This window comes from Siniperca chuatsi, linkage group LG23 (genome assembly GCF_020085105.1).
Source record: "Siniperca chuatsi isolate FFG_IHB_CAS linkage group LG23, ASM2008510v1, whole genome shotgun sequence".
In the NCBI taxonomy this organism is placed as follows: domain Eukaryota; kingdom Metazoa; phylum Chordata; class Actinopteri; order Centrarchiformes; family Sinipercidae; genus Siniperca; species Siniperca chuatsi.
Genome location: NC_058064.1, coordinates 23161628 through 23188575, shown reverse-complemented (window position 1 = coordinate 23188575; position 26948 = coordinate 23161628). Strand labels below are relative to the sequence as shown.

The window sequence follows — 26948 nt, the reverse complement described above, 5'->3', positions numbered from 1 at the left end:
AAAATCAAACAAGGCAGTAATATACAATAATACAATAACTAGGTATAAAAATGATCAGTGTCGTTGTAGCCATTAAAGACAGCATCACACCGAACATGCCAGTTTAAAAAGGTGTGTTTTAAGATGGGATTTGAAGGTGAAGAGGACAAGTAGCCTACACAAACTTCCCAACTAACCCAAATCTGTAACTTGCTCTTTCTTCTGAAGGCCCTGTCCTCATGTACACACACAGCAGTGAAAAGGATTCGGTCACCATTATATATGGTCACCAGAGAAATATTCTACAGGTGTGAGAAATCTGCAACTATTAGGCCAAGTATGGGTAGTGGGCCTCTCACTTGTTGATTGGCTCTTGTGTAGAAAAAAATGATAGACGTGCATTAATCCAATCACGCTCTCAACAACACATGTTGCCTTTACTGTTCCTCGTAAATCTCATGGTTTGTAAATTACCTGCGACGCTACAGCTACATTCAGTGGCGTCCTGTGGCTTCGCGTTCTGATTCATGACACTTCTTGAGACTTTTATGGTTAACCTGTAATTTTTCATATCTCATAAAATCTAATATCCCTTTCGTGAAAATAAGTGTAGATTTCCTGATAGACATCAAGTAGCCCATAGAGATACCGTACACGTATATACTGTATTTCTATGGACTACTGGACCGCTCATGTCGGCGTTCTTATAGTTCTTTCAGCACTTGAAGGCATCCGTAGCAGTACGTCCTGCTGTTTTATAGTCTATGGTCCTCCCTACACTTCACTCCATACAGCCAGTTGTTACCCTGCAGAAGCTTCCAGTCTGTTTCTCTCCGCAGCGCAGCGGCGACAACTGTGTGACTCCCTCTCTGCCGCAGCGCACTCCGCTCTCAAGGCTCAACCGCCGGGGCATGCCCCGCCATGTTCAACCTAAATGGCGGCTGGAACTTGTCTTTCGCCGGGTGCGGGTTCCTGGGGATTTACCACATCGGAGTTGCCAGCTGCCTGCTGGAGAAAGCGCCCTACCTCATCAAAGGGGCCACCAAGCTGTACGGGGCTTCTGCCGGTGCTCTGACCGCCTCGGTGCTCGCCAGCCAGGCATCCATAAGTAAGTCCCACCGCTGTGGCTTAAAGCACAATTGAGGCAGGATATGGAAGACACCGGAAGTCCTAAATTATAATAATAATAATAATAATTATTATTATTATTATTATGTGTATTATACTGTGTATATATACCCTATAGCCTACTGTATTTATATATCAGAATTAGAAATACTTTATTGATCCCCGAGGGGAAACTCTTTTGTTACAGCTGCTCACTATCACGTCAGTGCACACAGGAATAGAAGTACTAAGCAAAAAATATAATACACTATAATACAGGTCAGATAAATTAAGTACCAAGTGGGTATAAGTATAAAATTAAAATAAGTGTAAAGTACAAAGTGGATTACCGGTTGATGATGAAGTATGTACGGTATAATAATACAATGCAATAAGTAATAAGTAGTAGTGCATGTATTGTCAAGTTAAGTGTATATGTGTGTGTGTGTATATATATATATATATATATATATATAAGAGTAAGTAACATTTTATTTATAGCACCTTACAAAACCTAGGTTACAAAGTGCTTTACAACAGGATAAAAGGTTAAAAGAAAAGAACACACATAAAACAGAATAGGATACATGACTCAAGCACAAAAATACTTAGAAAAGAGATGGGTCTTCAGTTGTGACTTAAAACACAGACACACACACACACACGTATGAAATATGGGTTCAACTCATTTCAGTTCAGTTATTGATGTGAAAAAAACTCGCTGAATTCTAGTAGATTTCAGTAGATTTTAGTTGAATTTTTTTACAAAACTGACCCAAAAGTGTATTTATTTTTTTATTTTTTTGCATGTAGAAATATCAAAATATATCATACATATTACTTCCGGAACTGATTGCGGCCATTCAAGACAATGTTAATGATCCCACCAAACGCGACAGAGAAGCGACTCTCTGCTCTGCTCCGCAAGTCAACAAGTCAACAACTTCGGGCAGGCAAACGCTCTGCTTCTAAAACACTCCCGGTAGGGTAGGAAGCTGCATGGAGGACTGAACAAAACTGTGTTCGGTGGAATCCCAGCGTAAAGTGTTCAAAGCAGCGTAAACATACTGTAGATAATTTTAATATCTGTACAAAAACTTATGTAAACTGTGTAATCAGTCACCATCACATTTAAAGTACAAAGAGTTCAATTTCAATTCAATTAAATTTTATTTATATAGTGCCAATTCATAACAGAAGTTATCTCATAGCACTTTTCCTATAGAGCAGGTCTAGACTGTACCCTTTATAATATTATTTACAGAGACCCAACAAATCCCACCATGAGCAAGCACTTGGCAACAGTGGCAAGGAAAAACTTCCTTTTAAGAGGCAGAAACCTCGAGCAGAACCAGACTCAATGGTGGGCGGCCATCCGCCACTGCCGTGTTAGATTTTGAGAGAGAGAGACAGAGACAGAGAAAGAGGTTTTGAGAGAGAGTGAGAGGTTTTGAGAGAGAGAGAGAGAGAGAGAGAGAGAGAGAGAGAGCAAGAGACAGAGAGAGAGAGAAGAGTTGTGGGGGAGGGGAAAGGGAGAGGGAAGCACAATGCAAATACCACATAGAATTTTAAAATAGTAAAAATGTAATGGTAGTGGTAATATTAATATTAATAAATTAATAATAATAAGAATGACAGTCATAGGAATAAAAATGACAATAATAGTAACAGAGCCAATAACAACAACTGGAGTAGCAGTTGTCGAGCAGGAACACGGGGGCAACAGGTGGCCCGAAATCACAGATCCAGTCTCTGCAGTTCCGGAGGCAGAAATACCTGCTGAAAGCGACAGAAGGAGAGAGGAGAGAAATGAGAAAGCACAAAACTACGGAAGAGAGAAGATGTCGAGTTAGTAACATGCAGTACATACAATAGGCTTATAATGGGTTTCACTGATATATATTCTGTATGTGTTTAAATGGAAAACGGTGGTGTGGAACCACTGGATCATAAGAGTACATGCCTGTTCTTGCTGTGGACAGTGTGGGTCACTTTCTCTCCCATGAATAAGCAATCATAAGGCTTGACATCAGTAGACACATGTGAATGCAGATCGGCCTATGTGTATCAATCAACAAGAAGTGCCGTGACCTCAGCATGGGCTCAGTACTTGGAAGAGAGCTTGCCTAGGTCACTGTTGGTCACTGACTCCTGGTAGCTTTAGTGAATATTGATCCAGTCGCAGGTTGACGCTTGAAGAAGTGTATTTTTGTTTGCAGTTCATAGATCACAGAGAATTTTCAAAGCAGGGGTGTGGCTTCAAAGTCCCATCTGCTGAGCCTAAATTTTTCCTTTTTCTTTCTTATTTTTAGCTAAATGCTGTGAAGATGTGATCGAGGTGGCAAAAGAGGCCAGGAAGAGGAACCTGGGGCCCCTTCACCCTACCTTCAACCTGGTGAAAGTGATAAAGTCTGGCCTGAATCGTGACCTGCCCTCTGACGCACACGTTCTGACCTCGGGGCGACTGTGTGTTTCGCTGACCAGAGTGTCTGACGGGGAGAACGTGCTGGTGTCGGACTTTAGCTCCAAAGAGGAACTCATCCAGGTGCGGGGAGGTGGCCATATGGTTAGCCTTTAGGGCTTCCATTACAATATAATACAATAATGCATGCCACAGGAAATAGATATCCTCTGGTTTAACCCTGCCCTCTGTCCACAGGCGCTGATCTGTAGCTGTTTCATTCCCATCTACTGCGGGCTGATTCCGCCATCCTTCAGAGGAGTGGTAGGTGTCTGTGGTTGAATAGCTACTCATGAAGGTTTAGCTTTGGTTTCCCCTTTTGGGATGCACAACTATTTGTACAAAATCGTATTTCACAATTTTTACATCTACTCCTAAAATTGTCACATCGTTTGCTTCATTAAATGTGATCATAACTATTCATTGGGAAGCATGTACCCATGTGACTAAGAATGAGATAAAAAAGGAGAAGGAAGTTTCAGTGGCAAAGAAAGATAGAAATTGCATACAGACTAGTTTTAGAAACATGTAGCAACAAGGAAAGTTGAAAATAGATATGGCAGGTATCAGAGAGGGAAATCCTCACAAGTCTGAATGTGGAAATATTGTATTAATGGCAGATCATGGCCTGTAATTTGAAGATCATTTGGATTGCCTTTGGGGGCAGCTGTGATCTAAAAACATCTATTATATGAAAGTATTCCACTAAAACCTGAAATTAAGACTGGAGAAATACTACAATGAAAAAATGCAACTGGGAAAATACATGCCAAGGTGCAAGACTGCTATGAGATCATTTTGTTTTCCATTACAAATAATCATGATCAGTCATTTGCATGTTTAGAAAAAGAACTGTGGTAATCATTTTAGCTGCAAGTCCTAGTTTCTGAGACCAGTGTTGCCTTCACTTTGACTTATCGGCTGCTGTTGGACTTTGACAGAGATATAGTAATAACAAAATACAAAGGTCAATTGCATCGCAATGAAGACAGATAAAAAAAGAATCAACCAGATGACATCAAATATAATAAAAATGCAAAGAATAATCATAAGATTCTAGCTTCAAAATGCAAAAATGAATAAATGTTGTTAACAAAACAGGTGTCAGTTTAAGTATTGAAAGTGTTTGAAATATCAGTTGAAATGTAAATATTGAAAGGAGGTAAAGTGTCAGGTGTGGTATAAGCATTGGAACCAGTTGATATGTCAGTTGAAACTTAATCACTGCAATGACCTTCAGTTTCAGTTGAAGTGAAGGTGCTAAAAGTTTAACTGTTAGTTGAAGTGTATCCATTGTAAGCAGCTGAAATCTCATTTAAAGAGTACAGGATGAAATAAGTTGAAATGTCAGTTGAAGGATAAGAGATGAAAATTGAAGTGTCAAAATAATAACAAAATCAGGGATGTGATTTTTCCTGATTAATCTGAAATTCCGAATTCCGGTATGAGCTGCCCAAGTGAAATGGAGAGGATTTGAGGACATCTATAGGCTGAAGTGCGTGAAGATTTTTTTCCTTTCCAAGTATCCACAAGAATGTTTTAGAGAATGCATTCAGCTCGAGCTCAACCTGCCGATTTTAAAAGGACAGCCGTGAGCTGGAGGAAGGCGTCTTGGCTGTTTTAATGACGACAACAGAAATGACATAATCATTGGGATTTCACTCTAAAAGGGGGGAACTGCATGGTGTATTTTACAAGACGAAGTAAGCAAGCATGCATGTTTGTGTTTATTTGCCGTGCTGTGCTTGTACTTCATAGTACAAGCAGCTGTTAGCCACCAGCTAACAACACAGTTGTGCTGCTAGGGGAAAAAAAGTATGAGCAGGTTTTGACGGGTACCTTGTTTCTACATCTTAGTTACTTTTTTTTGTCATGGGCAAATTCTGTCCACCGTTTTAGAGAATGTATAGTTTTACTTTCAAGTAGAGTTAACGCTATGTTACACTATTTACTGGCATTTATCAATCTGTTGATGTCATTACTCAAAAACCTCTTGAACTATTTGGATACAATTTTTATGTAGGTAACTTGTATCTGTGTTCTACTTGTTAACAGTCATCAAATGTTTTTACAAGCAATGTTAGAGTCACAATATTTATTGAAACACTAGAAGTTAAAGGTTACAGCTGCCCCTACATGCAGGGAAAATTGTAACAGTGTATGGGGGAAATTGTAACAACGCAAGTAATACCTTCATATAAATACCAAGGACCACAATAAACTCCCAAGAATACAGATATAGTTCAAACAATTTCATATCCATTGAACAGTTAATTCCAGTTTAATTAAAACTGTATAATTATCATATAATTATACAAATATAACATCAACATTAAAATGTATGTTGATTTTCAGCCAATATATCAGTATATTAAAGTTAAGACAACTTCTGATTCATAGACATTGAAGATTTTGAAAGCATGAGAAATTGACTCCATGTGTATAATGAGTTTCATGATTCTGTTGGCGTGTGCAGGCTCTAATGAAGCTGGCTGCAAAGGCTAAAGAGGCATAACACATTGAGGCCTTTTTTTGACTTATAAAAAGTTGCATGTTGCACATTTCCTGCCAATCACATGCCTGAAAATACAAAGGTCAAGTGCTTCACAATCAAGACAGATTAAAGTAATCAACCTGATGACATTAAATATAATAAAAAATCCACTGAATAATCATAAGTTTCCAGCATCAAATTAGAAGAACTGAATGAACATAGTTAACAGAGCATGCAGTGCCAAGTGTCAGTTGAAATTGAAAGGAGTTAAGGTGTCACTTCTGACTGATGCTGATACTTTCACTGCAATAACTTAAGCAAAAGCGCTGACAACAGTTGAACTGTTAGTTGAAGAGTATCCACTTAAAGTAGTAGAAATGTCAAAATAGTAACAAAATACAAAGGTCAACTACTTTACAATCAAGAAAGATAAAAGTAATCAACCGGATGAAGTGATAAAGTAAAACAATTGAATGAATGTAACAACTGCAAATATAGTAATTTAGAGAATGTATAAATACATTAATGGTACAGTAAAAGTGTACTCTTAAGACCAGCATCCAGGCAGTGAAGCTCCAGTCTCACAGTATATCACCGTGGTAAAACAGGACATCCCTGACAAACACCCTCTTTGTAGACAATCTATTCACACATCTATTCACCCTGAATAGAGCCTGTTGTCTCAGTCTTGGTGCTAAAGTTCAGTGTCAAAACACCACAGGGAACACAGTGAGTCCAATAAGCTGTTGCTAGATTCAGCTGAACTGTTTACATGTTACAGAGCTGTCTGTATGTACATATTCTGTCTGCAGACGTTATCTGTGGATTCTGTACATTGTGTACTTTCTGCTGCCTAGACCGCCTGCTGGCTCAGAGCCCAGTTTAGTGTGACTCACTAACTCCATGCATAAGTGTGTAGTAACTTGAGGCATGACACCTTGTGGACAAATAATATTGTGGAGAACAGCTTAAGTTGTGGTGTATTTGTCGAAAATCAACCTTTAGAAAGTTCAATAGCACTTCATTTTTTGGGTCCACATAGTTTCCTAGAAGGGAACTGATATGTAACTAAATGCTTAGAAAGTTCCTTGAAAGGGTTACGTCATTTTGAGCTAATAATAGGAAAAATGGAGACAGTGTTCCATTTGCACGCTTTAAATACATTCATTCCAATAAATTGTAGTGTAACCTCAAGAGTCTTTTAGTCAGAACACAACTATTTTATTATACAGGTATGCATAAAATTATATAGATATGGAAATAAAGTTTCCAAGAAGAAATTAATATTTGCTTGCATTTAAATTTCATGAGATTGGGATTTTAGCAGTTGTTTCAAAGAAATTCCTCTGGAAATCAACAACTACTCCTAAAGCTTACTCAACTACGTAACATCTACATAGCTTCCTGGTTCTTTATTCAGAGCTCAAATTAGTTGGTACTTGCAGTATGTATTGTCTCACAACAATGGGTCCATTTTCTCTATAATACATATATACGTATATAGTTTTTTCCCAGTATACATCCAGGAAATTCTTAAAAAATTACAGGGCCCGTAAAATATAGCGTTATCGAAAGTTCTTCAAGAGAGCCAAGAGAAACCAGACACGGGTAAAGTCAAGTTCATTTGTACTAAAGCCCAACTGATACTGGATTTTTGAGGCTGATACTGACATTGATATTTGACAATTAGATTTATTTTTTAACAAATTGTGACCAAGATATGTACTGTGCTGGACATTTCACAGTTGAACAAGACTAAGAGTCTACAGCCATGCTAGCAGTGCTTAAGCTAAATGCTAACATGCTCACAATGACAATGCTACCATGCTGATGGTAGCAGGTCTAGTTTCGCTTAGTCTTAGTCGCAGGTCTTAGTTTAGCGTATTAGCATGCTAATATTAGCTAATTAACACTAAACACAAAGTATAGCTGAGGCTGATCATGTCATTAGTTTTGCTGGTAGCTTGCTTGGTCATAAATTGGAGAGACTAAAATTTTGATCTGATGATGATGCTAAATGAAAATGAGATATTTTAGTTAAAACCAAAAATGTTAACCACATGGGGGTACTAGAGGAAAAGTGGATCACAAGAGTTATTGGTATTCATCATCTGGGAACCAAGAATGTTGACAAAATTTCATGGCAATTCATTTAATAGTTATTGAGATATTTCAGTCTGGACCAACCGACCAACATCCCTAGAGCCATGCTGCTAGTATGGTTAAAAGGCACCTGTACTCTTGATGCTAGACTTTGAAAAGACAAAAGATTTCAACCTGTGCACTCGCTCATACTTCATACAGTTTGGGGCTCTTAGAGTTAAAAAAAATCTTTTAACTTTGACCCTAAAGTTAACAGTGAGCTGCTAGTGTAAAGTATTACCAAAGTATTGGACAAACTGAAATTTTGACCTGACTGTGGTGCTACATGAAAAGTTAAGGTATCACCAATGTTTCATCCTGTGGGGAACATAAATGTGTTTACCAAATTTCCAATCTATCCAATAATTGTTGAGATACAGTATTTCAGTCTGGACCAAAGTGGTGCACTGACATTGCCATCATGGAGCCACGGCACCAGCGTGGCTAAAAAAAATTAATTTGTCAGTGCTGTCTTGTGGACAGGCTATGCAATTATGTCCCTGTTTCTAAAGTACCTCAGACATATCTTTGGCATTTCTGTACCGCAATTACTTGTTACTCAACGTTAGGCATACTTTATGTACCCAAAAGGATAAATCTGTGATCAGCTAATATGATGATATATATGATAATATGATGCTGCATAATATCTGTAAGCCGAGTTATCGGTCTAGCTTTTAACAGCCAAACATAATATACAGTTTCTCAAAAAATTGAATGTTTTTGTCTGGAGTCTGGCCCTATTATCATGGTACAGCAGCCAAGAACAATATCCCATATGTTTCAATGAGACATGTTCTGTAATGACACAGACTGAGTGACAATATTGCAATCTACTCTGTCAACAAAGTTTAAAGTACTTCAACTCTTGAATGAAAGTAGGTACATACGTTATTTCTGTCTCTTTGCCTGTTTCTGTCCCTAGCGTTACGTGGATGGTGGGATCAGTGACAACCTGCCACAGTCAGAGCTGAAGAACACCATCACCATCTCTCCCTTCTCTGGCGAGAGTGACATCTGTCCCCGTGACAGCTCCACCAGCTTCCACGAACTGCGGTTCACCAACACCAGCATCCAGATGAACCTGGGCAACATGTACCGCCTCAGCAGGGCCCTGTTTCCACCAGAACCCAAGGTAGGTAATGCTTCAGCATCAGGGGGACATTCTGTTTTTTCAAATGGTGCAGTTGATAATGTGTGACAAAAAAAATCTGAACACGACAATAACAAAAAATATGACGTAGAATTGTAAGTTTACTGTTGGAGACAATTTAAACATTAGGTGTGGTTTACAAGCCTGAATGCATTTAAACATCTAAAGGTCCATATATATATCCACATATCACAGCGACACAGTGCACACTTCAAGTCCATTTAAAGCTGCACCAATCAATATTTTTATTATTTTATTATATTTTTAACAGTGGATCAAATTACTGTGTGTAGCGTGAAAGAAATCACTCATAGTAATGAACCCACAGAAAATTACCATCCAAATCTGCAGTTCCCCTCAGCTCTAACCCTTTACACAGCAGCTTCTTTTAGCACATTGTTTTTCAGACCCAAAACTGCCCACCCCAAACTTGAAACAAAGTTAGCGACTAGCTGGTGAAAAAAGACAAACATTCAGCAGCTAAATATCCGGATAATATAGAACTTTATAAGGTGATAATATGTAAATGTTGTGTTTTTATCTTATTCTGCTGCCCCCAAGTGGCCAAAAAAAGTAAACTAATTCAGCTTTAAAGTGAGATTATGTAACTTTTAAAAGAAGAAATAACATTCTTCCTTTTACGTATGAAAATTGTAATATACAGGCAATAAAATACACCCTCGCCCAGTTTAATCTGGTATGACCATTAGTTTAGGCAAGGCAAGTTTATTTGAATAGCACATTTCAACAAGGCAATTCAAAGTGCTTTACTTAAAACATAAAAGCAACATAGGGCAATATAAAAAGACATTTAAAAACACTGTTAGAAACTGTTAAATGGAAGATTAAAAACAAGATAAAACAGGAGAATAAAGTTACAGTGAAGTGTAAGAAATGATATTTGATTTATTAAAAGGCAGAAAAGTCTTCAGCCTTGATTTAAAAGAACAGAGTTGCAGCAGACCTGCAGTTTTCTAGGAGTTTATTCCAGATATATGTTAAATAAAAACTGAATGCTGCTTCTCCATATTTAGTTTTGACTCTGGGGGCAGAAAGCAGTCCTGTCCCAGATGATCTGAGAGGTCTGGATGGTTCATAACCTGCTCTATAGGAAAAGTGCAATGAGATAACTTCTGTTATGGATTGGCGCTATATAAATAAAACTGAATTAAATTTAATTTTAATGTGGCTGTTGAAATTCAGGTCTGAGTCCATGACTACACCAAGATTTCTGGCTTGGTTTGTGGTTTTTAACATTACTGATTGAAGCTGAACGCTGACTTTTAATTGTTACTCCTTGGCTCCAAAAACAATTACTTCAATTTTATATTTGTTTAATTGAAGAAAATTCTGGTAGATCCAATTGTTGATTTGTTCAATATGCTTACTAAGCTCTTGTATTGGACCATAGTCCCCTGGTGAAATTGTTGTGTAAATTTGTGTGTTATCTGGATAATTATGGTAACATATTTTGTTTTTCCATAATCTGAGCCAGTGGGAGCATGGGGAACTCCACATGTAATTTTTGTCTGTTCAGATGTGTAATTACCTGTAGACACAAAGTAGTCGCTGTCTTTTAAGTAGGATTCAAACCAGTTTAATACTGTGCCAGAAAGTCCCACCCAGTTTTCCAGTTGAATGCAGCACTGAGATCCAATAATACCAAGACTGAAATTCTGCCACTCTGTGTTTAAGTGGAAAAGCTTGTTTTTCAACAGCTCCAACTTCTTGGCATTAAACAGCTGTTTTGATGTCTTCCAGTCAGGTTTTCAAGCACACCACAGCACCGAGACTGCTCTTGTTAAAGTCTACAATGACATCCACTTAAACACAGACAGTGGCAGACAGTGGCTTGTTGAAAAACAAGCTTTTTCAATGATTTTACTTTAAAAAACGTGTGGTTTGATATGGGCCTATAACTGTTCATTAGTGGCGTGTCTAGATTGTTCTTTTTTGAGAGTGGCATGATGACTGCAGTTTTCAGGGCCTGTGGGAAGACACCTGAGAGAAGAGACATGTTGACAGTTTGTAGAAGAACTGAGGCCATGCAGATAGAAACAATTTGAAAAAGCCTGTTGGCAGAATATCAAGGCAGCAGGAAGAGGATTTTAGATGTTGTATAATGTCCTTTAAGTTTCTATGGTTAATAGGATCAAATTGTGTCGTGCTATTTGAATTGATTTTAAGTGGACACAGGGACAACACATATCCTGTATCTGATATGGAGGCACTGACTCATAAAATGACTCTTCTCCACGTGTGGTACTGTCACTCTACGTTTTAACATTTACCATTACCACAATTACCATTTCTTGCCACTGTGGCCGCTGTTCAGCAAAAGTAAAAAAGTTACATGCAGTAGTCTATATACAGATGGGTGACAAATGAATGGAGAAAGCAACATGAAGTGTGTTAGTATGGAGTCAGGCCACCACGAGCCTCCAGAACATCTTCAGGGCTCCTTGCCAAGTCTGTAGAACTTTGTTGGAGGGATGAACACCATTCCTCCACAAGATGTTCCCTCAGTTATATATACAACCTTTATTTACTCAGGTCATCTCACTGAGATCAGGAGAGACCTGGGTACAGCAGGTAGAAAGAAAAACAAACTGAAGGACATACAGCATCAGAGACAGTCACAGACACCATTACATAGATCTGAAGATGAAAGTTTATATTACATCATTTGATCTTATGGAGATGGTGGTGGAGAGTGTTGTCTTACACGTTGGGCCAAAATCTTCTACAGGTGTGAAACTGGGTTGACATCTGGTGACTGTAAAGGCCGGAGCATTTTATTCACATCATCTGCATTTGCTATGTTTCTCCACTCTTTTATTCAGGGTTTTCCTTTCATTTGTCCCCTGTCTGAATGCATCACAGCTTTGCCTAGATTGTTGGAGTTTATGGACAACATAACTGAACTGAAAAATATATAAATTGTTCCAACAAACATAAAAACTATGACCAAATAGTTAGGACACAGAGTAACTTTTCATAATTCCTCCAACAACTAGATTCTTATCATATTGGTCACATTTAAAGTACAGAAGCTGTTTCTGCTGTCTCATGAAACACTGTCCCAGCAGACTTTGCAAGAGACTTTTCAACTGCTTTTAGTTTCCAATTTAAAGATACACTGCTTAATCTTCCTCCACTCCCTTTACCCATCACTTACAGGCAGTAGTATCTGGATGTACCTTCTGCCTTTGTTTTCACCTGCTGTCAATCTCCTTTATCCCATATTTCCTCTTGTTATTCCCTGCCGCTGTGATGATTGCTAGGTAACCTTTAAGATGAGGTGAGCTTTGACCTTGTTGGGGTAGAGCTGTTTGCTGTGTTGTTGTTATACAGCACTGGATCTTCGCTCCCCTCACGTGTGTATGGGTGTTATGCTGTCTGCATCCCACGATTATGTAATTGGGTGCACAAATCTGTGTGACGGGGCCATGTGTGTTCTTACCACATTCCTAGAGGGAGGAATTACCTCTCTGCAGTGTTGGAATTACACCATAGCTTTCAGAGGAGCCCTGTTTTTCTAGGGTGGCAGGGTACTGTACATATGCACGCACCGAGGTTGCATCCCATGACAATTTTGAACATGCGCCTCCAGGCAAGGATGGCCACAACAGGAATAGACAGCATTGTGTTTATTAGACACAAATTATATGAAATTGTAATGCGCGAATAAAAACACACGTTGACGAGTGCTTTACTATTACCCTATTATTTATTTCAGGAACCTCAAATGAGGCTTTCTGTGGAGCTCCTGTCTCTTTCAGGGGAGCCAGCCTCCTTGTAGCTCCCCTGCATTTCCAACCCTGCTTCTCTGTACCACGACACTTGAAGAACAAGTCTACCCTTACTTGCTTGAGGCAGTAACTCTATGTTAACTTGACACTGCAGACACACACACTTGGCAGGTGCTGTATTGAGATGCATATGAACACATTTGAAGCACTGTGTATTGACCTGTGATCCCCTGGTCTGACCATTCCAACCAGTGGATTGGCTGTGAGCACCTCTGCTGATGTCAGAGCTGTCTTTTATTGAACAAGTTTCTCTTATGCAATATAACAAACTGTTCATAGTGATATTGGTGTATCATACTGACAGTGATAGGAAATGCCATTAGATAGAAGATCTATTTCTTGTTGACTTTCTAACAGATAGGGATATCTGAACAATGCATGGCAGGTGCATCTCTGTGTATGACCTTTGAACTTGGTGCTTTGTCAGGAAATATAACCAGATGTCACACATTTTGTAATAAATAAAACATAGTTGTATTGAAATATTCTTAAAGAAATATTGGAAACTCTCAAAAAAATGCATGAAAACTTTAAAATAGCAGCATGCCAGATTACTTGCCAAGTCTTTCTTAAATGAATGGTTTTACGTTTTTGGAAATAAGCTTATTTGCTTTTTTGCACAGAGTTTGATGAGAAGTTTAAAACCACTGTAATTTGTGTTCGTTCAGTATTGTATAGAAGATTTAAAATGGCTAAATAAAAACATATCAACAAAAGAAATAGAGTGAAGTACAATACACATTGTTATATGCAATTTTTGGCATTTAAAATTTTTCATAACCCTATGCTGGACAACACTGAAATGCAATACACTTCTATATACAATATATAGATTAAACTACCCAACAGTATATAAAGTAGTTCAAATGAGCTCAACCATAAACATCTACAGCAGTAAAATGCAACATACACATCAATGCAGCAGTAATATTAATCCAGAAACATCAGATATAATAGGAAAACACTGTCAGGGACTATTTTACTGCACAGTGTGAGTACATTTAGCTGATAATACTTACATACTTTAACTGTAAGGTTTTGAATGCAGGACTTTTACTTCTAGTGGAGTATTGTCACAGTATGGTATTAGTACTTTTACTTAAGTAAAGGATCTGAATACCACCACTGCTGCTCTAGCAAAGCCTTCATGCCCGTTACTATTCATCAGACTACCGCCATAAAGTTTTATTTTCGTTAATGAGAAGGTAGTTATGTTAGCTAATGTGCACTGAATATTTCAGTTATTCAAATTCAATAAAACTCTTAACAATGTATACTGTAGTCTAGTTTGTTGATTTATTTTGCCACGGTAATGGTATTTAGGTTAGGGTTCCTTTTTAGAGGTATTAAAAAGGTCTTAAAAGTCATTAAATTTGTACTTAAAAATGTGCAGATAACAATGTGTACTGTATTTCACCTTGTTTTTTTGTTTGATTTGTTTTTATTTTGGCAACTTAAATCTTCCGTAGCATGGAGCTAGAGCCGAGAGACAAGTAGCTTAGCTTAGCATGGACAGAAATAGTAGCACATAACTCTCCATGAAAACCCACATATTTGTTTTTACATTTCTGTTTGTGTATGGCTTAAACAAACATGATACAGATGATGACGATGCTAATTAGTGAGATTTATAGATGTTGGTTGAACTTTGGACAGTACCAAGCTAGCTGTTTTCCCCTGCTTCCAGTCTTTATGCTAAGCCAGGCTAAGGCTAAGCTGTAGTTATTAATGAGTTATCTTATATATATTATTATTTATAAATAAAGTTTTAAAATTTGCTTGCTGGACAGTAGTTAGGTGTCTGCTGTCAGTGGGGGAGAATGGTAGCTCTAAAGGGTCAAAACTCCAACAACACTTTTAACATAAAGAACAGCTTTATTGTGAAACAATATTTGACAATGTTTTGGTTTCATCATGGTCATCATACTCTACACAACACTGTACAACAATAAATAAATTGAGTGTGAAAGACATAAATGTACAAAAAGTAAAAAAATGAAATTAAAGAGAGGAGAGAACAGAGAATGGCAGCCCTACTGGCCAATCAAAAAAATACAATACATATTGAAAATTTAATTCCAGTTTTTTATTAATGATTTTTTTTAAATAGGAAATTAAACTGTTAAGCGTCACATGAACCATTTATGTCTTGGATCAATGTGAAGTCAATAAGTACTGTCTTCCTCTCCACAGGTACTTGCTGAGATGTGTCAGAGTGGTTATAAAGATGCTCTGCGCTTCCTTGAAGAGAACAGTGAGTATTACATTACTGTATTATTATGGGGACTCTCAAATAAGCTGACCTAGTTATGATGCATCCTTATCAGCCTCTAGCTTAACCTTTGGACTGTGTCACTGATGTCATGTTTTGTGGTGCCAGACCTGCTGATGCTGGAGCGTCCAACCTCAGGCCCCGTCCTGCCAGAGAGCCTGCCCAACTGCTGCCGCAAGCATACGGAAACCACAAACGAGTGGGTTCTCCGGAGGCTTCGCCTACTGCATAAACAGCACTGGTGGCTTGACGAGCAGATCACTCTACCTACGCCCATCAAGAAAGGTGTGGTGTCATCCCAGACTCTAGTGGCTTTTAGTATGAAGATACGTTTTATCCAAGTTTTTGCAGTTCATACTGATTTTAGTAGCAATTGAAGGTCACAGATTTGGTAATGCTTCTTTAAACTGCTCTGTAAATAATGACTGGTCCTGTTCTCTGTGTGACTGTCAGTGTTTTGTCAGGCCTGCCAAGACAAACCTGGCCTGTATGCCAAGGTGTCTGAGATGCTGCCAGTGAGAGTGGCCTCCTACATGCTCATGCCATGCACACTTCCTGTACAGTCGGCCTACTCTGTGGCCCAGAGGTGAATATACAGTGGTGTGAAAAAGTGTTTGCCCCCTTCCTAATTTCTGATTTTTTTGCATGTTTGTCACACTTAAATGTTTCAGATCATCAAACATATTTAAACATTAGTCAAAGATAACACAAGTAAACACAAAATGCAGTTTTTAAATGAAAGGTTGTTATTATTAAGGGAAAACAAAATCCAAACCTACATGGCCCTGTGTGAAATAGTGATTGCCCCCTAAACCTAATAACTGGTTGGGCCACCCTTAGCAGCAACAACTGCAATCAAGCGTTTGCGATAACTTGCAATGAGTCTTTTACAGCGCTGTGGAGGAATTTTGGCCCACTCATCTTTGCAGAATTGTTGTAATTCAGCCACATTGGAGGGTTTTCGAGTATGAACCACCTTTTTAAGGTCATGCCACAGCATCTCAATAGGATTCAGGTCAGGACTTTGACTAGGCCACTCCAAAGTCTGTCAGCCTCACTAGAATGCTGTATCAAATTCACATCTGAATCCATATAAGGTTCGGCTATTATGCAACAGATGTTGAATAAACATTCGCAAACAGTTTGCTCAACTTATCTTCATTAGGCCACTCCAAAGTCTTCATTTTGTTCTTCTACAGCCATTCAGAGACCCCACAACGACATCCAAAGAACTGCAGGCTTCCCTTGCCTCAGTTAAGGTCAGTGTTCATGACTCCACCATAAGAAAGAGACTGGGCAAAAATGGCCTGCATGGCAGAGTTCCAAGACAAAAACCACTGCTGAGCAAAAAGAACATTAAGGCTCGTCTCATTTTTGCCAGAAAACATCTTGATGATTCCCAAGACTTTTGGGATAATACTCTGTGGACTGACGAGACAAAAGTTGATGTCGTGTTGTACGATCTTTCGAACCCACAAATGCAAAACACACTAGCAGTCTTTACAATCAATTCACACTTTATTAGAATGTCAGCAGGAATAGTGGAAAGGGGCATAATTCTTCTAAACGAAACCTTCGGCGTCGCACTTGATAACTCAAGGGAAGTAGCGCTGGTTTCATGGCGTGGAAACTGAGGCAGCGGTCACCCGTCTGACTCGGTTTAGACGCCACGTGGATCTGGACAGGCAGACTGGTCCGTGAGGCGAGGTGTAGGTGGTACCGTGTAGACCTGGGCTGGCCGTGAGGTGGAGTTGGTGGTGGGGTTTGGAGACTGACCGTCAGCGGAACCAAGATCATGGAGCAGGTTGGATGCAAAGGGTCTGGCTCCGTGGTGGAGTTGCTGGAGACAGGCAAGGTGGAGTGGCTGGAGAGACAGGCAGGCAGGCTGGGATGTAATGTATTCAAGGTTCTTGTGGTCCGTCAATACTATGAATGGTTGTTCTGCTCCTTCTAACCAGTGGTGCCACTCCTCCGATAGCATCTTAACCGCCAATAACTCCCTGTTGCCCACATCATAATTTCATTTGGCAGGAGTGAGTCATCGGGAGAAGAAGGCACAAGGATGAAGTTTCTGGTCGGTGTTGGAGTACTGGGAGAGTACGGCCCCAACTCCCACGTCCGATGCATCTACTTCCACCGTGAATTGGCGTGCAGGATCAGGTTGGATCAGGATAGGAGCGGAGGTGAACAGGGCCTTAAGCTTGACCAAGGCGGCATCTGCTTCGGTGTTCCAGGAGAAGGGCACCTTGGAGGAGGTGAGCTTGGTGAGTGGGACCACCACACGACTGTAGTCTCGGATGAACCTCCGGATTCCGAATCCTAGGAAGCGTTGTATTTGCTTGCAATTGGTGGGTGTGGGCCACTCCGAGACTGCTTTTACCTTGGCCGGATTTGTCCTCATCTGCCTACTCTCCAGGATGTACCCCAAGAAGCTCATATTCTTATATTCTTATATTCATCCCCCTCCAGTATCCAAACCAGGTGATAGGTGTTGCGAAGGTCCAGTTTTGTGAATATGGTGGCCCCGTGGAGGGGTTCAAAGGCTGAGTTGATTAGAGGCAGGGGGTACTTGTTCTTTATGGTCTGTACTGAGTCTCTTATACAGGTCTCCATGTCCTCCTGTTCGGGTCGAGACAAGTTGTAAAGGCGGCGTGATGGCAGAGAAGCTCCGGGAAGGAGATCGATGGCACAGTCATAGGGGCGATGTAGCGGTAGAGACAGGGCCAAGTCTTTGCTAAAAACTTCTCGTAGATCATGTTATTCTTTCGGGATCAAGGCTAGGTCCTGGGTGTTGGTTTGGGTGGTGGTGTCTTAACCTCCAAGGGAGATCGGGCAGACTGCAGGCAAGTAGAGAGGCAGTAGGAACTCCAGCTCAGGATTCTCCCCGTCTTCCAGTTGATGTGAGGGTTATGTTGGCGCAGCCAGGGGTAACCCAGAACTAGGGGAGTCCGAGGTGTCGAGATGAGCTGGAAGTGGAGGTCTTCGCGGTGATTGCCAGACAGAACCATGGAGACGGGGACCGTGCAATGGGTTATCTGGGCTAGGGGTCTTCCATCCAGCGCCTCCACCTTCCGTGGCCACTGCAAGACCTCCGTGGGGATGCCTGCCTGTCAGGCTAGCTCCACGTCCAGGAAGTTGTCTTCAGCCCCCGAGTTGACCAGGGCTAGCAGAGGAAGGGATCCGCGTAGGTGGTGAAGAGTAGCCAGGATTTGTAGTCGAGGTGGTTCCAGCTGTCGGGGGTTGTTGTGGCTCACCAGAACCCCCACTGCAACTGGTGAGCCTAATCTTTTGGCTTCGCGGGGCAGCCGCAATAGAAACATTCCCCCGCCATACGACGGTGTAGATGTTCCGCCGGCATGAGGTGGGCTCGGCCAAGTTGCATGGGCTCAGAGTCTGGGCTGACTGGTGGCTGCGGGCGAGGTCCAGCGGCTACAGTCGGGTTCCCCCGCCTTGACCCCGGAGGAGACGTAGTGCTGCATGAAGACATGGCAGGAGACCGGTTGTGGCGCTCTTGGTGTCGTTCGCGAAGGCGATTGTCAATCCTGATGCAACGTGTAATTAATGCATCCAAGCCCACACATTCATCGTGGGTAGCTATCTTGTCCTTGATTTGCTCACTCAGGCCCCTCCTGAAAGCGATGACCAGTGCCTGCTCGTTCCATCTTGAGTCGGCGGCTAGTGTGCGGAACTCGATAGAAATCCGCCACGCTACGATTCCCTTGGCTGGTCCGAAGAAGTCGGTCACCGGCGGTCCCAGAGGCGTCCGTGTGATCGAAGACCATCGTTAGCATTTCCAGGAAGTCCGCCAAAGAAAGTGACGAGAGAGGTCGGCTAGCATGCGTTGCCTCTGCCCAAGCTAATCTTGGACTGATTGGAGGAGAATGTGACGGGACGCTGGCAGAAGACCAAGGAGCGCTGCAGCAAAAAAACAGCAACCAGTCACTTCTCCGGAGAAGGGGTTCGGGTCCGATGCATAGGAGTCCCGGAGTGGTGGAGATGACAGCGAAGGTGCCGGCATGGCTGGCGGTGGTGACGTCACCGGAGCCGGAGTCGAGAGCTGGGTGATGAGTCTGGAAACCTGGTGGGTCAGTTGCGTGATCTGGGTAACCATGGTCTGATTGCTGTCTGTCAGAGCCCGGATAAGTTGTTCATGTTGACCTAGAAGAATCCCTTGGTTAGTTAGTGCTTGATGGTAAGGTGCTACTTCCGGGTTGTTGTCTGCTGGGTTCATGTTGGCCAGATCGTTCTGTCGTGTTGTACGATCTTTCGAATCCACAAATGCAGAACACACTAGCAGTCTTTACAACCAATTCACACTTTATTAGAATGTCAGGAATAGTGGGAAGGAACGTAATTATTTGGAGCGAAGCAGACAGTCACCTGTCTGACTCGGTTTAGACGCGTGTGGATCTGGACAGGCAGACTGGTCCATGAGGCGAGGTGTAGGTGGTACAGTGTAGATCTGGGCTGGCCGTGAGGTGGAGTTGGTGGTGGAGTTGTTGGAGACAGGCAAGGTGGAGTGGCTGGAGAGACAGGCAGGCAGGCTGACAGGAATCCAGACAAAGACAGGAACTGTGATCACTGGTAAAGGATAATCCTGAGGCAGAGCAAAACAAGATCAAAAACGAGGCAAAAACACACTAGCAAAGAGTACTTAACTTAGTAAGTTTGAGGAGCCTTGACGTAGTGGTCATACAATTGTAGGGGGACGATCTGGCATTGGTGTTGTGGGAGAGCCTGGTACATAAGCTGTGGAGACTGATGGATGATTGGAGACCATGTGCCGGTGATCAGCAGCAGGCGGGAATCCACAGGGCCAGACCAGGAGACATACACACACATACACACACACACATCCAGAGACGAGTCCGGGACATACAAGACACACCAGGGTAGGAGAGAACAACAGAGAACACAGGGCTGGGGAGGATAAGGTGGCTGACTACCACAGTTGAACTTTTTGGAAGGTGTGTGTCCCATTACATCTGGCGTAAAAGTAACACCGCATTTCAGAAAAAGAACATCATACCAACAGTAAAATATGGTGGTGGTAGTATGATGGTCTGGGGCTGTTTTTTTGCCCAGTCTCTTTCTTATGGTGGAGTAAGAAGGTGGAACACTGACCTTAACTGAGGCAAGTAAGGCCTGCAGTTCTTTGGATGTTGTTGTGGGGTCTCTGAATGTCTGTAGAAGAACAAAATGAAGACTTTGGAAGACTAGTCAAAGTCCCGACCTGAATCCTATTGAGATGCTGTGGCATGACCTTAAAAAGGCGGTTCATACTCGAAAACCCTCCAATGTGGCTGAATTACAACAATTCTGCAAAGATGAGTGGGCCAAAATTCCTCCACAGCGCTGTAAAAGACTCATTGCAAGTTATCGCAAATGCTTGATTGCAGTTGTTGCTGCTAAGGGTGGCCCAACCAGTTTTTCGGTTTAGGGGGCAATCACTATTTCACACAGGGCCATGTAGGTTTGGATATTGTTTTCTCTTAATAATAACAACCTTTCATTTAAAAACTGCATTTTGTGTTTACTTGTGTTATCTTTGACTAATATTTAAATATGTTTGATGATCTGAAACATTTAAGTGTGACAAACATGCAAAAAAAATAAGAAATCAGGAAGGGGGCAAACACTTTTTCACACCACTGTAGCTCTAAACAATGACAATATCTCACCTTTAAGCAAAAGAGCTCTGCACTTAAGACTCATTTCCACTTATCTTGGGGCAAGAGTCAGGTCCATGACCAAGTTGCCCATATCAGTATTAAACATCAGTTTAGTGCCTGTTCATATAATTTCTACTCTGCCCCAGGTTTGTGGAGTGGATCCCAGAGGTGCCAGCTGATGTGCGCTGGCTGTTTGGGATAGCAGGTGACGTGTACCGACAGGCCTGGAAAGGAGCACCAGCCAACTCCATTAGGTGACAGATGATTTTCCATACAGTGCATACAGTGTTCAGGTTCAGTCATACAGTTATCCACTCTGTATGTCCATTGGTGTGCTTGGTCTTTGGAATCAGAGTCATTTTCTTTTATTGAGTATCAATGTGGAACAGTGCAAATAAGCATTATACAAAAGGTATGCTTTTCCTGTTAACCCAACCCCTGGAATCCAGCTGACATCAGACACACACATGCACACAACTTAAACCTGTACACACAAACACATATTAACCCACAAATTCGAACCAAGAAGGTTGTATATGAAAATTACATAACAATATATAGAACAAAAGATAATAATAATAATAATAATAATAATAACAATAATACAGAATAATCACTTAAATAAATAAATAAAATAATAAACAAATACAATAATAATAATAGTTAGGAGCAGTTACTCAGGTCCCATTTACACTTGTCATTTAATTTGTCTCGTGTCTGGACAAAATCCAGATGAGACACTTTAATTTACAGTTTACAGACAAATCTGATTGCTTTGTTTTCCTAGGTTACATGTAAATCAGGGTCGGCCCTCCTCCAGTCCAGAAGGAGGTGGTAATGCACCTGAAGCTTGTTAATTGCCAGAAACGAAGAAGAAGAAGTTGTGGCTGTTATATATGTTCAGATTGTTCTTACGCATGCATTAATGTAAAAGCAGCATTTTACTACTGTAGCTAGTTGAGGTGGAGCTCATTTTGAACTGTTTTGTATCGGACTGCAACTAATGATTATTTTCACTGTGGTTTAATCTGCCGATTATTTTCTCCATTAATCGATTGATTGTTCGGTTTGTAAAAATTCTGAAAATAGTGAGAAATGCTGTCACAATGACCCAGAGCCCAAAGTGACACCTTCACAATGCTTGTTGTGTCCAACCAACAGTCCAAACCTCAACATTATTAACAATACATTACAATTTTTATAATCATTCAAAGGAAAAGCAGCAAATCTTCACATCTGAGAAGTTGGAACCATTAAATGTTTTTACATGAAAAATGACTTCAACCATCAAAATAGTTGGCAATTGATTTTCTGTCAATCAACTAATTGATTAACCAACTAATCAGTGCTTCATTAAATGTACTTAGTTACTTTACACCACTGTATTTGATCACATGTGTAGAAACGACTGGAGACGTTTTTCCTTGTTGCTTTAATGAGACCGAAAACGACGGCTAATTTCAGTGTTATGCCAGTGTGTCAACTTTGACATTATCAGAAGTAGAGGAGACCATGGATGAATTAAGAACATCAGCCAGTGAGTGGATATTTCCACAGACCGCTTACTGATGTAGTTACGCAATGGGAGGAGTAAAGCTTACGTATGCATCATGGAGAGACGTATGCATTTACACCTTTTCAACATCTGGCTAGAATGAGTCTAATCGGGTTTCAATCCATCTTGAATGCTCATTGGATGCATTTATGCTTTTTTGAGATCAGATAGTTATCTTCAAGTCAATTCAATTTTATTTATATAGCACCAATTCATAACAGAAGTTATCTCATTGCACTTTTCCTATAGAGCAGGTCTAGACCATACTCTTTATAATATTAATTACAGAGACCCAATAAATCCCACCATGAGCAAGCATTTGGCAACAGTGGCAAGGAAAAACTTCCTTTAAGAGGCAGAAACCTTGGACAGAACCAAACTCAATGGTGGGCGGCCATCCGCCGCTGCCGCGTTAGGTTTTCAGAGAGAGAGAGGGAGAGAGAGGAGGGGTTTAGGGGAGGAGGGGTGGGGGGAGAGGGAGGCATAATTCAAAGACCACGTAGAATTATTAGGGGAGAGAGTAAACTTTATTGTGCCAGTGAGTTTGGGAGATATAGCTCCATTAACTGACTTATACTGATATATTAATTGTGAGTTAACAGAATGTTTTTGAATGTGTATGTTAAAGAGGTGCTGGTTCTTTGGTATTATGATTTGAAATTTGGGCAGCCACAGCTGGCGTTTGAGTAGATTAAATGGTTACGTTTAAACCTCTACATACAGTATTACAGTTATATCACGTGGTAATCTGGGAAGATGATTGCTTAGAGTCAACTTGAAATTAGGACACATTTTTCAAATGTAAGGAAGGCCCAAAATCATCCGGATTATGTAGTGAGTTCAATGCATTACGCATTTTAAAGAAAGGGGCATTCCGTCAGAAATCAGTCATTTCTGACCTGATCCCTTTCGATTTGAACACGTTTTCCTACTTGTTAACCTGTATGAGAGAGTGTTAGAACATGGTTTGATGAACCAGAATGACCAACCATTCAGGAGACCGGGGTCCTCAAAATTGACCCATATTGGACCCCCACCCCACCTAAAGACACAGATATCTTCTTTAAAAATAAACAGAACATTAAGGTTGTCTGATTATTGGAAAGTGCACAAACAAGGTTGTTCACAATTTCAGTGCTTTTGGTCCAAAATAAATAAATAAGCAAATTAGGCGATTTTTTTTTTTTTTTTGTCCTTAAACCTTAATTTGCAAAAAACTTGTAAACTCCTTCTATGCTGGCGGGCTTTGCACCTCACACTTTACGTCATGTTCGTAAAACCTTATTTCCTTTGAAGCATACTGAGACCTCAAGCCTGGCTCTCGGTGGCCCAGGAGTTCTGGTGACAGCACCTTTGAACTTTGTTGCCTATTGCTTCTATGCACGAATCTTGTTTTAAATTAGTAAAACAAACTCTTGAACATCTGTGTAATTGACTTTACAGTGAGCCATGCCTGAGGAAATGCTTGAGCACGCCGCCTCTACCTACAGAGTGTGACAAACCCATGCAGAAAGACAACCTGCCTGCTCTTTCCTCCCTAGACCTCCACAGCAGCTGCTGGGAGATCCCCAAATCTTCCACCTCGTTCTTCTCCCACCATCATCCTCACATCACCTCCTCCTCTCCACAACAAGTCTGCTTCTTTGTCGGTTCGCAGGATGAACCTCACAGCCATGCTCAGCAGTAAAATGATTCAGGACCTGCACTTTAATAATGATGTGGTCAAATTTCCACTCTCTCTGTGAGGAGCTGGTGGATTGATGGCTGGTAAAACTTTTAACCAATGCGCACCGGTGTGTAAATGTTTTAAGGAAACACACGTTTATCTCTGACTCTGAACACTCCAGGCAGCACTGAGTGTATTATATTTTATTGAGTGCTCTGGAAGACAGTGTCGCAATTAACTGATGATGATGTGTTTTATGACCTGTTTTAATGTACAGCACAGAAATGTGTCTAGTTACAGTCTAGCTTCACCCCTACCTGTAAAAAATACTCAAAAGCAGCATTCATCGCTCTTTCCAGTACAGTTAATGATAAAGAGAGCCACTTGTGGAGACACAAAGGACTCTTGATTCAGTCTGTTTGTCCTTTTGATCATGTCTGTCGATTTTTACAGTTGTGGGATTTCTCCAGGCATATGACTGCTTTTAGGTGACATGATGCAACCTCTGCCAGCCATATTGGAGGTCTGCCGGTCTCATTTCTAAACATACTTAATCTGTTTGCTATTTTAACAGGGAAGTTATCATTTCCCCACAAATCTGGCCAGTTTTGTTTTTGCTACAGATGGAACTCATTACTTTGGTGAGAAGATTGTTATCATAACTGATAGAAATGATGGCTGAAACTACAAGCATAAGACCCAAGTTATAATAAACTAAAGTGTCCTTTAATTGACATGATGTCAGAGACTTGACAGTTTACTGCATCACAGAACTCTAAATATTGAAACAAATCTACCAAATAAGACTTTTTACACATTTTCTATGTGTAAAGCCAGCAACAGATCTCCATGTTGTTGTCAGTTGGCTGCTGGGAAGGTTTTGACACACGTACAAAGCCTCTGTAGAGGTCCTTAATTTGCCCAAATGAAACACTGATGCTGACTGTGCTGACCGAGAGAGTGTAATTGGTGAATATGGTCTGACCTTTCAACTTGTAAATCTGTTTTGTCACTTATCACTTGAGTTTAAAGTTATGTTAATGTGCTGTGATATTCTCTTAATATTAAACCATTTTAAATTGATTGTTTTGTTTATTTGAGTGTCCTGCATCAAATGTTGACACTAGACCACAATAACAACCAGGATGGCCACATGACAAATTATTCCACATCAGTTCCACAAATTCAAAGATAGAACATTTCAAAACATTCAAATAACAGAAATGATGATTCTTATTATGATTAATACAGTGTTTTCTGTCTTCACTGCTATGCATCCCCTATAAATCTCACCAAGACAAAATTAAAATCTGGGTTCTTCTACTGAATGGTTTTAAACAGATGATTCCTCAGGTCACTGTACATGGGGCAGTGAAGCACAAAATTAAAACTCATCTTCAACAACAAATCTTATATTTGAATGTAATTCCTAAGCTTTGGCTTATTCCAAATACCCTCCTTCCATTGTTCCTTATGGATCTTTAATAGTTTTTGTATGACTGTATTTATGTCACACTGCAAATTATTCCTGAAAATAAAATATAAATCCGAAACCAAGGATAACTGTGTGCTCTATACCAGTTAAAGCTCTTTTTGGTCAGCCTTTCCTCTGGCAACTGGACCATGCAATTCCACAGAACTACAGTGGGTACGGAAAGTATTCAGAGCCCTTTAAATTTTTCACTCTTTGTTTCATTGCAGCCATTTGCTAAAATCAAACATTTCATTTTATTTCTCATTAATGTACACTCAGCACCCCATCTTGACAGAAAAAAACAGAAATGTAGAAATTTTTGCAAATTTATCAAAAAAGAAAAATTGAAATATCACATGGTCATAAGTATTCAGACCCTTTGCTGTGACACTCATATTTAACTCACATGCTGTCCATTTCTTCTGATCCTCCTTGAGATGGTCCTACTCCTTCATTGGAGTCCAGCTGTGTTTAATTAAACTGATTGGACTTGATTAGGAAAGGCACACACCTGTCTATATAAGACCTTACAGCTCACAGTGCATGTCAGAGCAAATAAGAATCATGAGGCCCAAGGAGCTGCCCAAGGAGCTGCCCAAGGTTACAAAAGAATTTCTGCAGCACTCAAGGTTCCTAAGAGCACAGTGGCCTCCATAATCCTGAAATGGAAGAAGTTTGGGATGACCAGAACTCTTCCTAGACCTGGCTGTCCAGCCAAACTGAGCAATCGTGGGAGAAGAGCCTTGGTAAGAGAGGTAAAGAAGAACCCAAAGATCACTGTGGCTGAGCTCCAGAGATGCAATAGGGAGATGGGAGAAAGTTCCAGAAAGTCAACTATCACTGCAGCCCTCCACCAGTCGGGGCTTTATGACAGAGTGGCCCGACAGAAGCCTCTCGTCAGTGCAAGACATATGAAAGCCCGCCTAGAGTTTGCCAAAAAACACATGAAGGATTCCCAGACTATGAGAAATAAGATCCACTGGTCTGATGAGACCAAGATTGAACTTTTTGGCGTTAATTCTAAGCGGTATGTGTGGAGAAAACCAGGCGCTGCTCATCACCTGCCCAATACAATCCCAACAGTGAAACATGGTGATGGCAGCATCATGCTATCGGGGTGTTTTTCAGCTGCAGGGACAGGACGACTGGTTGCAATTGACG

The 26948-nt window shown here is 40.7% G+C and overlaps 1 protein-coding gene across 1 annotated transcript; it reads left to right on the top strand.

Moving 5' to 3' along the window:
• Positions 1 to 886: 886 nt before the first annotated feature.
• pnpla3 (patatin-like phospholipase domain containing 3) lies at positions 887 to 25396 on the top strand. The gene is made up of 9 exons (XM_044185250.1): positions 887 to 1087; positions 3399 to 3631; positions 3746 to 3811; positions 9109 to 9318; positions 15342 to 15402; positions 15529 to 15705; positions 15874 to 16006; positions 21239 to 21346; positions 24091 to 25396. The coding sequence occupies exons 1-9, from the start codon at positions 901 to 903 to the stop codon at positions 24332 to 24334; spliced, it is 1419 nt and encodes a 472-aa protein (XP_044041185.1). The 5' UTR covers positions 887 to 900; the 3' UTR covers positions 24335 to 25396.
• Positions 25397 to 26948: the final 1552 nt, after the last annotated feature.